Here is a 15,711-nt window from a genome sequence, read left to right as displayed (position 1 = left end):
TTCCCACCTTGAGAGCATCACAGTTAAAACAAATGTAGGAAAGAAAGTTCTGTGGCTGATTTTGTGGCATGTATTGTGCACATACCTGATGCTAGCATGCATATGCCAATGTGGCAACCATGACATGGAGACATAGACACATTAAGAAAAAGTAGTAAAATACGAACAGTCAGACTAAGAAAAATAGTAAAAGGCACTTAGCAGAGCTGTGGAACACAATAAACTACTGTTATCACCGAATCACCGAAAGGCAGTAAAATTGTTTTATTTAACACCACAAATTAAAAATAAGAAAGTACATTAAGCACTTTCGTCTCTGATTATTTGGAGACTTCATCAGAATACCTTACCAAGCAGTTCTACTTCTTTTATAACAATAATAATTATAATTAATTAATTGCATCACTCAAAGCACACCCCATAATAACCACAGCAAAACAACTAACACACCCAAACCCTTATGAATATGTATACATGTATTAGTTATACTGATTGAAATGCCCTACACAGTGGCCAGACAGTGGCCAGGATTAAATGATTCACTTTCTTAAGCATGTTTTTTTTTAAATTGAAAGCCCTAGATAGATGAGATTGGTGTATGTGCACAATATAGGTGTAGGGTGCATACATTTATTTATATAATTCATATTAATATGTACCTGTTTCATGAATTAATTCATTTTAACCATTGAACAGATTTTTCATGCTATTTTCTATGTCATTTTCTACATTATATTAGATTTTATATTGTGTACATTATGTATCTATGCATTTATTTATTTGATTTTCTTGTATGCTATAGTTCAAATATTTATGTCATCATTTGATAAAATAGGAATGTAAATTAATCTGTAATAGTAGTTTTAATGCACATCCTTTTTATAAAGGAAGCCTATGAAATAGAGCATTTCAATGAGTATAACTAATACATATATACATATTCATAAGGGTTTGGGTGTGTTGCTTTGCTGTGGTAATTAGGGGGCGTGTTTTGAGTGATGCAATTAATTAATTATAATTATTATTGTTATAAAATAAATAGAACTGCAAGTATTCTGATGAAGTCTCTGAATAAACAGAGACAATAGCACATAATGTACTTTCTTATTTTTAATTTGTGGTGTTAAATAAAACAATGTTGCTGCCTTTCAGTGATTACAGCAGTTTATTGTGTTCCCAGCTCTGCTAAGTGCCTTTTATTATTTTTCTACATTAAAAAAGCTCTATCTCCCATAGTGAACAAGCACTGTTTTTCAGTGCATGGCATTAAACACTAAGAAGAATAAATGGGACAGTGATCTGTCACCCAGAGGAGGGACACATGAGTCAAAAGGGCAGCTGAGAGGGAAGTTTGATGGTAATGTAGCATAGATATCCAGAAAAAAAAGAAATAAGAAAGAAAAAGAAAAGAAAATTTGCTAAAGGCATTCATAAGGGGAGGCAGTAAAGACTGATGTTAATAAACACATATTGCTGAGTCTGATAACATGTAATGTCCAATGGAAGTGTTAATGCATTACAGCATTCACTGTACTTGTATATTTGTATACTACTAACAGTCACCAATGTCTGCCAATGCCTATGTTAATGCAGACATTTTTAACTTTCATCCCAGGCTGACACAAACTGGATTTCATTTGTATGACACCAGCTATTTAAACAATTGCTAAAGCTAATTTATTTGTCTTGGTATCTTGACATCATTCTAGGTGAAGACAAGACACTACTCATGACTAATGTCTTTTCTTTCTGAAAAACATGTATTGTAGGTTTCATCATATTTCTGTGCATGTCTCTCTGGGTACATTACCTCAAATCATTTAGTCCCATATAGGGAACCACTAGGCAATACTCATATTTGGCAGGTTTAAGAGTCCTTATGACATCACAACTCCTGGCACCAGACAGCTTACAGTCCCCCTGTTCTTGTCCATTCTGGTGAGTGTAGAGACTGTATGCCTAAATATAGAGTCACCCATGACTAAACGATTTCCTTGTGCACAAACATAATTGATGGACCTTATGGGCTTAGATCTCCTTTTTTGGTGACTTTTGGGTGATCTACATGGATTTATAGTATGTGTGCATGGAGAAGGAGTAGCTATTGTGTTGTGTGATTTAAAGTGTTTTCTAGGAAGCTTTGACAAATTTTTCTTTACAGACTAAGCATAAGTTATGAGCTTTGAGGTGCCCTGTGACAGATGTGGTGCTGTGGAGGTATGATGCTTCCTGACAGGAGGTTGATGCAAGACATTTGCTCCTTGTTTTTTTCTAGACAGAAAGATAGATCGATAGATAAGGTGTGGGTAAACAGCATATTTATGTGCATGTTTTGTACTTGATATTTAGTTGTCAAAAGCCTCATTGTTTCTTAAATATTTACAAGTTTTGCAGGCTGTACTGTCAAATGGTTGAAGCAGTGAACAACTGGTAGCATAAGGCAGCCATGTTGCCAGAGGGTGGAGAAATGTAGAACTAGAGCTTGTCACATTACTCGAGGGATAATGAGAGACTATTATAATAGACCCTGAAGATTTTCAGATGACGTATTTTGGGTGATAATGTGAATTTAGGTTAGATGACAGCAAATCTAGCTGTATATACTGAATGGAAAGAATTAGGTGTGCCAGGAATGATGAGCAATGAGGATTTGCCTATTTATACTACCTTGGAGCTATTGCTGCTCTCACTGCAGCTGAACATGGCTAGGAATCAGTGATCATTTGCTCTTTCCTCACCAGAAACAAAACAGTTGCACTAACTCTAAGTTGCTTTATAAGAAATAATAGCACCCAAGATGTTGCTGACATCAGTCCATTTGCCATAGCCTTCTCTTGGTAGATATCTTGGACAGCACATACAACAGCTTAACACTATAGAAAGTCCAGCTGCACAAAGGCCTGAAGAGCTTTTCACCAGAAGCACAGCAGGCTGGTCAGGGAAGCCCCATACACACTGCTTGATTAGAGGCCATCAGGAATAAATGAATCTATGTTCCTTCTCAAAACAACAGCAAAGTAGTAGCAATAATCCCAAACCAGATCCAAAGACACAATTCTCAGATTTCTCAGTGAATGGTATCTCTAGAAAGACTAGAAAATAACATCTCTTGTCTCCTTCTCTCACCAGGACAAACACTAATCTCAACTTCATTCCTGAGAAGCAGTTCTAGGGTCATGTGATTTATTGGCTTTTCCCAGATGTTACAGATATAATTCTCAGCCTTCCATCTCCAAAGTGTGGAACACTGTCTCAAAATGTGGAACAAATTGCCAAAAGGCAGTACACTTGTTAACAGTTTACTAAGAACTTCAGCTAGAAAGATCAAGAATGTGTTAAAACATGTTACTTTACACTTAATAGAAAGCATTTTTAATGAATTTCTATGCTTCAGTAGTTTTACTGTGAATGTCAGTTGAAAAAATTCTTAACATTGAAAGTATGACAGACTATTTAAAAGTGAAACTGTGAGGAACATGAATTGTTTAAGTCTCAAAATGAGGAGTGTTCCTCATAATGAAGTACACTTGAAAGATATTATTATAGATTTTAAAAGTGAATTAGAAAAAAAAATAATAATTTGAGTATTGCAGTGTGCATTACGTGAGTTGCATGATATGAAACAGAGTGTAAGCCAAACTTAAACACTCTAAGGGGATGGCTTTCCCAATCCCAGTTTGATCATTTAGTGTCCAGTGGAATGAGCAGATGACACTGGGAGGTCTACTCAAAAACTACAAAGTTTAAAAGCACATTAGGGACTTGACAGGTTAATGGGAAAAATCCAGTACAATCACACACCAGCAGCAGCCTCATATCACTTGTAGTTTCCAGTGGTGAACCCCCTTCCTTTAATGCTTACCATAAATAAGAAAGGCTATTTCTCTGCTGCTCCTACAATTTAGCTAGCTTTAATTCCATTACAGTCAGTGAATAAAAAAGCAATTGACCCTAGCCAATAACTTTTAAAACTTGAAGAAAAAAAACTTTAGGGTAAAACACAATTTTAAAATAAAACAAACAGAATAAAAACAACAATCAAAAAATGAAGGGATCCAATAAACCATATTCAGGTGCCACTGATACAGCAAAAATGCTTTCTTTTGATTCAAACCCTGCAATTACTGATTCACAGTCCATCACCTAACAGCTGGCATTACACGACTTCTCTAGAGAATTATGTGTATGTCTAAATAATGGTATTTAAATCCATGACTGCAACAGACTTATTTTCTTTGGCATACAGCTTAAATTCCGATTATCTGTACTTATTTACTAAAGTATTACAAAGCTTGGATGAATCATCTATAACATTTCTGTGGTATTATAGCTGTACAACTTCACTGTTAGATCTTCCTGTAACTACAGAAAAGGTATTATTTCCATTTCATGTCACAGCTTTAATCAACTTTCTTCACATTCATAAAAAATACAGCTATTGTATTATTCTGTATGTTGATTGCGTTTTCTTAGTACATTTAGCTTTTTGCAGAGTATAAGCAGTGTGTCTTCTGCACCTTTTTTTCCGTAATGTAATTTATTATTCAATTTCTCTGTTACTTTCTTCAGCTCCATTTACAGTTTTTGCCACATGATAATTTATTCTTTCTCCAGAATAGTTAATTCCCTTATATAATATATGCATACCATTACTGATGAGATGCGGTTTACTTTAGAAGTTTGCATAGTGAATGAAATACTTCACCATTGGTTTACAAACAAGGATGTCAGTCAACTGATGATCTTTTTCACCTTCTGACATTGACCTTTTTTAGAAATATTTCAGTTAACTGATGGCTGTTTTACTTTCCATCATACATTTTCTTTACTTGTATATGTTTAAAAATATCCCTGAAGTGCATATATTACACAGTGTTGCAGTATGCATTTTAGTATCAATTTGTATTGACTTCTTGAATTCAGAAATCTATAACATATTTACTGTCATACAAACAACTACAAATATTACTTTTCTCTAACTCTAGAAATCTCTATACTGCCATAGAAATCGATTTTACTCTGGCATGTAAAAATGCAGAGACTGCATTTTCTCGTTTTTCTTCCACTTTATCTGCTCTTCATACATTTGTATTTCTGTCACAAATCCCCTAAAATCAATAACTCAGCTGAGTTTGTTGGTGATCATAGCTAATATCTACATCCATGAGCTTTTCCTGTATACAAATGACATCTGCAGAAGGGTTTGTCTTATTGTAGAATGCAATGCTAAAATACACATTTAGCTTCTCCGAGTCTAAATGTTTATTTTTGGTTGGTCTAATAATCATCATTCCACCCAAATTGTCTTATAACTGCATTTATTGTCTTCACTTTTCAGTTCTTATACAATGCCATTATAATAGGTCTGATTATTTAGAAGTATCCTGCCTCATACTTTATATACAGATTTTGGTTAACGAACATTATACCTGTCAGTTAAGCTATGAAAAGTGGAAGCTGTTCTATTTTATCCTTTCATCACATATATTTTATATCTGTAGTCTGCCGGAGGTTTTATTAAAAATGTTCCACATATGTATATGTTTGCAAGTTGTCTCTCCCTATCTGTCTAGCTAAGTGACTACCAAGTATATTTCCCCAATCCTGTAAAATAAAAGAGACAAAAAAATTATTTATGGCTGTAACACCTTAAATATGTTGTTCATTATTCCCCAAAGTTGAATGGTGGATTTAGCAAAGTACTAACACCTTGAATGTCACTGTATTATTTGCAAAAAGTATCAAAGGGGTGTGGTTTTACAGCTTATCTGTTTTATTCTGTACTGTATTTGATGATATGCAGAACTATTTTGTGTACAGATATGTTGTATAGGTCATGTTATGTTATTATCGAAATGTAATGTCACTTGATAGTTTTGTTACTGTGTTACCGGAAGAGTTTAGAAATATGCATTTAAAGTAATTACAGTATTATCTGCCTGTTTAATTATAACTGTGTGCTTGTTTAAAATAAACCATGTATTAATTAATATATTAATTCAGTTATTGTCTGAAAGACACTTTATCCATTTCTGGCTCTCAAGGCAGCAAAAGAATATCCCAGCATTCATTGGGCACAAATCAGAGAAATAATCATGAACCGATGCCATTTTATCACTGGTTCCACGTGTATTTGCTCACATATTGAATGCCCACTTATGGGCAATATACTGAACTGGAAATTCAGCTTTGGGCGATATTTTGGGGATGAAGGAGGAAACTAAGTACATTCCAAATCATATAAGTCACACAGGGGTGAGATGCTGATTCTATACAGGAGATGCTTCATGTTGAAATTAATCAAAGATCTAAGCGCTGTGAAGTAACAGTGATAACCATTGCATCAAACAGGGTTTTAATATCAAACATATACAGCCATAACTATAATCTGTCTTTCTTCCTAAATGTAATTTGGAATATTTTAGAAGGTGAAGTTTAACACCACATTGTATTATAACATTAAGCTTCTTGCCTTAGAAGCTAATAAAATTAAATATTTTTAATTGCAGACAAGATGCATCCTGCATGCATGTTTTGCAAGTTAGCAGAATTACCATAAACTAACATAAATGTCTAGAATCTTGCATCTAAAATAAATTAAAGATGTCATGTAAGAAAAGCCCCAACAGACCTGTTTTAAGAATTGCTCAAAGTACAAATCAGCAATTCAGGCACATCTATTCATAAGTCTAGATGGACAGGACACAATTGGAAGAGTAACGTCAAAACAGCACTGAACTGCTTGTATACTGATTATATTAGGGGTTTAAGATGTCTTGAGGTAAGACAAATGAGAAAAATTATCAGTTTCTGAAAGTTTAATCCCCATACATGTCATTTTAAATTGGGATTAGTAATCCAAATTTTATCAGCAAGGAACTTACCCAACAGGTGTAACTTATCACCATACCTATCGGCTTTTGCCTCCAAACTCATGAACAAATCAAATAATAATAATAATATAATAATGATGATGAAAATAATTGAGGAAAAGGATTCACATTAGAATTACTTTTTTAAATGCTGGTAGTATCAACTGTGACTTCTCAAAATTATTTCCAGTTCTTGGAGGGCTGTAGCAAACTTTTGAAAACAAATTTTGAATACCCCTTCAAAATCTGGACATTTGAGATGTATGCCTCTGATCCTCAGAAGATATCATTGCTTGAATAAACTTTGCTCAGAGATGTATAGGAGAAGAACAATCATTAAAAGGAATATTACAGCAGTCACTAAAAGGAATATGAGCAGCTTCACACAATTTGTCCGGACAGTGGAAAGAATCAACAATATACTATGATGCATGGCCAAGGGGAAAGAAGCCATCAGATAAACAGTAGCCTACAATTACAAACCCGGCCTGGTTTCTTTCAAGACATCTCCAGTAAGTACTGTATCTCCTTTTGAATATCACAACTCAGAAGCAATCTGGAACACCTGTATTAGCACCAGAATAAGTTGTAGGTGAGAGTGCTGATGAGACTGCATGTCTTAGAAGGCTATAAATATGAAGCCATATATGCCCTGAAGTATAGCAGGAGAAGAATCATCATAATATGGGCATTAAAAATGCTGAAAGGTGCATGTCACAATTGGACTTTGATAAGGATGGAAAATGGCAATGCAGAGCAAGCAAACAGTATATGTTGGAATACTCAAGTACTCAGAACAGATAAGGTACTGTTACATACACTTGAGTAAAAAGAAAACTGTATAGAGTTGTCATTGCCTGCTCTGTAATGAAGAAGTTCATGGAAATGTGATATACTATGAGAGAATGGGGAGGTGTTATGGAAGTGGTAATATGGTTAATGGAATAACAGTTCTCCCAAATGAGCTTTAATAACATCTATCTGTACACTGAAAACTGGGTGATGATAGCGTGAAATTATGCATGTCACTGGACAACTGTACATATAATAGAAAAAAGGTCACTCCTTAAGTCAGATCTAAGTTTCTTAAGTAAGAGAAATAAAAAAAAAACTTGTATGTCATTCATACTGCAGTAATAGGTAATTTATAGAGCTAAGTTTAAGTAGTACAGTATGATAATATAAAAATGGTTATGGGGGGGTTGTTCATTTATATACAATGTTATATTATGATATGGAACATATGGCAGTTAAAATCATTTAAATACGGGTAAAAGGGTAAAAGGGACCATAGGAGTATTGGGATAGGGTGTGACAAAATGTTAATTTCAGGGACTGTTACCATTGGCATTTGTGAATATTATATCTAGTACATGTTGTACCATGAAAAGTCTATTTAAGTTGCATGATATGGGCAATCTTGTTTTTATGTGTTATTTATTATCTGTTAAAAAAAATAATTATGTTTAAAAAAACAATAAAAATGTCATATATACAAATAAACTTAACATATACCAGGACATTGACTTGCATTTCAATAACATATTTAGCATCTCTATAATAAATTACCTTTCTGCTTTTAACATTACATATGCACTACAGATGATCACTTTCATTCCCTTTTCAGTTGTTTTCACTCTCAGTAAAATAAAGCTTTGTGAGATCTAATTAATGCTTTGAAGGATGAGGAAATCACTGCATAACTCTACTGCAGACAATAATATTAAGCGTAATGATAATGATAAAGCAGAACTGAGCAAACCATGCTATCTAGTTAATAATGCACAACAGAAATGCTTCCTGAAAACAAAATATTGTTCTTGTAACCAGTTATGAAGTGAAAAACATATAGCCACCGTTACTTTGCATTGACAATTACTAAACATCGATGATTATTAAAATCTTGTAATGCTGTTCTTATGATATAGCATATGTAGATGAAACCACAGATTTCCAATTCTTGTGTAATTTAAGGGTTATGGATTTAAATTAGACACATTTTAAAACACTTATGTAGGCTGTATGCTGTAAGCTGATAAATGAAACTGCTTAATGTAGCTTGATTTTCAATGTAGATTAGTAGATCAGTAGCATCACAGTTTGATTTTATTTTAATCATAAAATGCATTCAGTCTCAAGAAAATAAAAAGACAAAATACAAAATACCGAAAAAAAAAAGTTTTGTGTCAGAAGTATGCAACCATCTCTACTAAACTACTTTTCTCTTCTCAGTAAATTAGCAGGCCTGTAGTACTAATACAGTTTAATTTTCTTTACAATTACAAAATACATTCTGCCATAAGAAAATGTGAGAGATAGAAAAAAATACTAACATGATTTCAACGCCATGTAAGAGCTATTCCTTCAGTTCAGCTGAACAGTAGGAGGCAATTGTTTTTTCTGCAACTAAATATTTTCTTTACACATTTTCATAGATAAAGAATTGAATACAACGTTGCTTTCTTTCCTTCTGGGTGGATGAAATACCTATATCTATCTATATATAGCTATATTTTTTCAAAGTTGTATTCACTCACATAATAATACCATATTCATCCTTATTACTATAGCTGCCTGCATCAGATGTTTTCTAAAAAGCCTTAGTTTGCTATGTTTTTCATTATTCAGCAATGTTTTCTGTTGAAACTATAAATTCAGATCAGACATAAACCCTGTATTGTAGATATGTATCATTCTAAGAGAGATGGTTTACTTCACCAGTATGTTCAGAAAACCCTGCACCTTTCAAAACTTTGAATTTCCAATAACAATATTATTTTTTTTTTGTTTGTTTGTTTTCGGCTTATTGGTTTTAAAATAAATTAATTCATTACAGCCTAGTAATATTAAAGAAGAACACGAGAATATAAATCCTTTTTTTGACTAGGGTTTACACTAGAATATAAATGCAATGTATGGATCATACTATAACAAGCTTAGTTTAGCAGGAAGACATAACAATCCCATTCGTTCTAAAGCTGGCTGCTATGGATTTGAAATTTGATGTTGAAAAATACCAATGTACGTCAATCAGCCTTCAGAAAGAGTTTTATTAGCCCTGGGACAACGATCTAAACATAGGTCAGGTCCAAAATTTCATTTGTAAACTTCAGCAAAAAAATTCATACTAGGTCTTTCTCAGTTGTCAAAGCTCTTTGCACCATTAACACTTTAATCCCTAGTCAAATAATTGACATAATAATAGTTCAATAATAAATACTTTTATGCAATACAATCAAAACATGAATGATTTTGATTAATTTTCAAGTTCATAGGCCTATCGGTATACCAAGGGTGGCTACACGTCAAGACACATACAACGAGATGCAGTGACTTTCTCATTTGCGATAAGAAAGAATGGTCTTAATCTCTGTATGCTAACAGCTTGCCCTATTTTTTTAAATAAATGCATTATTACTCTGTGGAATTCAGTGGTTTCTCTCCCTTTCTTTCTCCCTCTGTTAGCAGTCGTTCGTATACCTATATAAGAAGGAGACAGATTGTACTCGATGCTGTGACTACACATGCGTGACTATAACTGTTCCTTTGACCTAAATAGTAGCAGTATGCTCCGATGTTTGTGCACATTACTCTTCTCCAAGCAGCACAATGTCAGAAATAAATGGAGGCTGTGATAAACTTGATGTATTATATTAAAAAGTGCTGAACTGTGTGAGTATAACACCAAAGTGATGTGGATAAAGCATAACTTGTGTCACAGAATTCCATGCACTAGTCTATTTATATATGATTATACTATCTCTGCCTACCATGTGTTACAGCTCACACAGCTAAGTCCAGACAGGTCTAAAACAGAACACAGCAGTACATACAGAGGCATTTTATTTTTAACATTTGAAAGTATTGCTATACAAGAAGCTGAGCATAACACTTAGATATGCAAATAAATCATTGCACGGGAATATTTGTCAAGGTTAATATTACACGAGTTATGGCTTTCAGCAGCATGAATAAAGCAAAGTTGACATAAAAACGATTAATGAAGCCAAAAGAGACAGAGTTACATGCTAAAGCACACTAAGAGATCATTGCTGGCCTGCGCATGAATGACTTTATATCTAAATATTAAGGCTCTCAAAATACATACAGTTGGTATTATATTTTTCCTTAGGTACATTTCTATGTATCTGCCCCATGAAGGCAACAGAAAGTCTTAATGAAAATATTGTGCGAGTCTGTGTGTGTGTGTGTGTGTGTGTACACATCAGCGTTTACCACTGAGAAACATGGTTAAAATTAGTATCTAGTCTACCTGTTCTACATCCTATAGATGGAAGGAAATTTTTAACATGCAAAGTCCCTCTTTGGGGTTCCTAAAATGCTAAGACACCGATAGCATTACCGTGCTGAATGAAGCGTTATTTCCACTTTATAAAAAGACTGTAATGGATTTTTATCTCCTGAATCTCAATTATTTTTACAGCAACTGTAATCACGAAAACTATATTTTATGCGTATTGGCAGAAGGTACTTATATAATTTTAAAGTAATATACTTTCATAATAAATGTATGCGGTCTAACATACATCGTGTCCCACCATTGCGGAGACTTCAGAACACTTTTTAGCCTTGTGTTAGCAGAAATTCCTTTTATGCCTTTAGCAGAATTGCCAGCAGAGGATGCTCAAGTACAAGACAGCTGGCATACCGCTCATAATTCATAATAGCTTAAGCTAATGTTTATAATACCTCTTGCCATAGCACAGAATGAAATGTAAAACATTGCACATGCTAAATACTCCTTCCCTGAGTCGGTTAATTTAGTTGCATAAGCCCAGAGAAGTTTTCAGGCAGGTTACATGAGCGACTCAGCAAAACGTGATGCAGAATCCAAGTGGAAGTAACCTGCAGCACGTATGTATGCTTGTGCCCACAAAATAATATGAAAAGTTATAATACGCAAATTATGAGCTACATACAACAAGGCGTGTTATATTTGTACTCGTTGGTAAACTACTTGGCACTGTACAGTCACTCTGCGCTCCCCCACCCCCGTTTCAATTCTAAAGCACATCGAGGAATGAACTCGTTTGCCAGACCACTGAACGGCTATCAGAAATAAGATAGGTATCCAGTTATTGCACACGAGAAGACTTATTTTAATTATCACAATATACAGCCCCCCCACCACCATAATTAAAGATCAGATGTTTTCTCCATTTCCAGACAAAGCGTGGGCTTGGCAGCATATTTCGGTAAAGGGGGACGTTGCACATTCTCTCAGGGTTGTATGCCACCATAATTAAAGATCAGATATTTTCTCCATTTCCAGACAAAACGTGGGCATGATAGCATATTTCGGTAAAGGGGGACATTCCACATTCTCTCAGGGTTGTATTGAACTAGGTTCGGCAGACAGCATTTAGAAAGGAATGAGGTTTTCTTAAATTTGTGCTTGAGAAACTTGACTTCAGTCAGCAACGGCACCAGTAAATGGATGCCAATTTAAATTTAAATCGTGGACAATATCTCATGCAGCCATTTCCCAAATAAAAAAAAGGTTTTGCAATACAAGTCCAGAAACAACCCAATGCTTTGCACTTTTTTTTCTTTCTTGTGGCGCTAGTTTAGTGGGGAGATATCAAACAGGAAGGCAAATGCCACGCACTTCACCAATTATTTTACCCATATCATAAACTTAATGAGTCTAGAGGTACTTACAATACCATTTTCTCTTTGCAGTAAGGATGTCTCGCTTTGATTTCCAGTTTCTGGACATCTTTGTATCGTATCTTCATTCCTTTTCTGGGGCAAAGGCATTTAGACCCTACAAGAATGAATATATTTGCATTACCTAATGAACAAATTTGCTTTGGAAAACAACGTTAATTTAGACTACAGCACAATACGTACTTCTCCCACTTATGCAGGCTTGCCTTTTATGCGGTTCATCATAAAGTACATTTCCCTTCCAACTGCCTAAAGATAAAAAAGCTCATAGTACCTCTGCTGTACCTATCACAAGGTAAGCTTCACGCTGAAGGACGCTAACACACCTTACACAACCTAAAGTTGTTTCTTGGCACAGAGAGGGCTCTTGCCGTCAGTGGCTAATACCCAATGTGACAAATGTTATAGAACTAAAACAGAGAAAAAAGCAGTATACCCTGTGTACGGGGAAGCCTACCTTCTATGTTCATTGAGTAGATGGCAATGACAACAAACAACACGGCTGCAGTCACGGCTTTCATGGCAGTCGCCTTAACTGTCACTTAGCAGAGGCTGTAATTCTAATATCAGGTCCCACCACGTCGGGTCAGTTAAGTGGGAGATCCAAAGTTATCGATTCGCTCAGAGGAGTTGTGGCTGGAGGAGTTTCTGGTCAGCTGCTGTCACTTTGTGTTGTAGTCTGCCTGCGGAGCCTCCGTCTGCGTCCTCTTAAAGCTCAGGCTCTCCAGCAAAGCCTCATTAATATGTACACCGACGCGACGAGCCCTTCCGATTTCTCAATACTTCCAAACGGTGGGGGCTGTTTGCACAACTAATTCATACCAGACACATATAGTCGAAGAAAACGTCGATTCACAAAATGCTAAAATATCCAGACACTGTCGTGTTACCTGACTACCTTTATTTACCGCGACTGTGTTTATTTTAGGTATGTCCACGATGACACCTTAAAGAAAAAGGGGAACAAGTACTTCGTAAATGGATGTAGGGAGTATGTTTCTTTAAGGACATAGTTTTTGCAGAAATTTTCAGATTTAATAAACAGTAATTATATACTCAAAAGCCCTAAACATTACACACGTAGCATTTGTATAACGTCACCCCTTGCACTGTAAGTTATCTGCAAGTACAAATTAAATCATATGATTTAGCATAGATCCACGGAATACCTCTGAAACATTAACCATTTTTGTAAGTGACCATTTATATGTACTCAAGGTAGACAGACCAATTGCTTCTTTCATTTATGGGTGACCCTTGTCTGAATGACTTTCATTCAACTATTTGTTTGTCCATGTGATTCTCAGTGTTTCTTTGGGAACCAGAGATAATGCTCAAAAATACACACAATGTCTACCTTTAATATGCCATAATAATGGCATTTGTGCTAAAATGTATTTATGACAAACAGGTGTGCCGATTTTCTAGATTGTTGTAACAGAAAATGTGTATCATAAAGGGCAGATAACCCTTTAACAGCAAAACCATGTTCAACTTCAAAAAAGGAAAGCGTGGAGTTAAGCTACTGATGTGATACCTGATAATTAACCAGTAGCTCTTTTTTGTAATGGATTCTATTTAATTTTTTTCTGAAATTTAATCTTTTTAGCAAAATATTGCTCCATTATCTCAGGTCTCCCCATGCACCACAGGTATTCAGGAATTTCAAACTGTGTCTCAACAGTAACTAGGTGACACCTGTCAAAATCATTCTTGCCTTCTAAAATGTCAGAACTCCATTTATTAGACTCCATATATGTCATAAAGCGTCACATTCATTTAGGCATTTCCTTAGCATTTGTGAGTTAACCAGAATCATATAAAATGTTATTTTATTCTGCTTTCCATACCATAACAGAAACCATTAGTGTGAAGTCATGTCAGCTGAGCCTATTTCTTTTGCACTATTTCTAATAATTACCTCTGGCTTCTATGACTTGTAGGGATTCAATTGTCAGTCATTTCTGGCAGGCTTTTTCTAATTTTTCAATTGATTTTGGAGCAGGAGGATGAACAGTGAAAAGTTTATGCAAATCATGTGTAAATGCATTGCATTGACCAAATAAGCTGTTTTTCAAACTATTAGGTGTAAATAGTTTTAATTACTTTTAAAACATGAAACGCATTTAATGTAAGGCACAGATGCCATTTTTTGGTAAACCCTAACAAGAAGGGATGAAAGGAGGAGATATAAGAAAAAAAAAAAAATAGGAGCCTTGGTGGTTTTTCACTTAGCATACCTCACATAGGAAATTTTACAACAAAATGTAGCTGTACCTGGTTTAACACTAGGAAAACTAAACTAAACAGTTACTGATGGTAAAAAGATACTTCCTTGTGACATGGGGTTATTATTCAAAATGTTGTGATTTGCTAGAAATATTTTACTTAAAGGATAGATTGCTAACATCTAATATTTATTACATTGTCATCATAGCTCTCAACCAACCAAGGACAAATTTCAAAAGAATCAGGGACAAATCCAGAAAAAAAAAAATCAGGGACACTTTTAAAATATTAGTGCTATTAACTTGAGACATTGACAGAATCAGAGCATATGAATTAATATACATTTTCTGAAGTAAAAGAAGTCTATAACTCTTAATCATTGTCATTATTCATTAAGTGTAATTCACCACCTTTCCTCCAAAAGTTGCTAGTTTAAGGAGGGATTAAGAGGGACAGAGCTAAAATTGGGGTAAAAATCAGGGACAGTTGAGAGGTATGATGGTCATTGCATCCACCTAGCAGATTTGATGAAATACAGAGTATAAAATCAGGGAATTATAAATGTATTTCAAGTATAGAGGGTAAGGGAGTGTTTACAATATATACAATTTTAAGAAACAAAATATTCTAACAAAAAAATCTGTCTTCACGGGCAAACATAGTGGGAAGGGATATATGATGTTTTAGTGAGAAGGGAGTTTCCTCTATTGAATCATGGGCAGTAAGCTTACGTTCAAACAGAAAACGTAGAGTACATTGTCTAAGAAAATAAGAAACACACGCAATGTGTGGCAAAAAACACATGAGGTGACATATGTGCAGCTCAAATTTATATTGCAGCCTGGATCTCACTACTTATATGGCAATTCAGTGCTGATGACATACTGAATAGCATCCTTAGTTTACCACAGTATCCCAT

At 34.7% G+C, this 15,711-nt stretch overlaps 1 protein-coding gene across 1 annotated transcript in view; it reads right to left on the bottom strand.

Annotated features, from left to right (window-relative positions):
- The window catches only part of CXCL14 (C-X-C motif chemokine ligand 14), a 142,963-nt gene extending 129,668 nt beyond the window's left edge, over positions 1–13,295 (bottom strand). The window contains exons 1-2 of the mRNA XM_044069219.1: positions 13,021–13,295; positions 12,555–12,660 (exon numbers count right to left, since the gene is read on the bottom strand). Coding sequence (XP_043925154.1) covers positions 12,555–12,660; positions 13,021–13,084 — 170 coding nt within the window. The 5' untranslated portion in view covers positions 13,085–13,295. The remainder of the gene's footprint in view (positions 1–12,554; positions 12,661–13,020) is intronic.
- Positions 13,296–15,711: the final 2,416 nt, after the last annotated feature.

This window comes from Protopterus annectens, chromosome 4.part0 (assembly GCF_019279795.1).
Source record: "Protopterus annectens isolate FY-2018-M chromosome 4.part0, PAN1.0, whole genome shotgun sequence".
Classification (NCBI taxonomy): domain Eukaryota; kingdom Metazoa; phylum Chordata; order Ceratodontiformes; family Protopteridae; genus Protopterus; species Protopterus annectens.
This window is presented reverse-complemented; position numbering and strand designations above follow the sequence as displayed.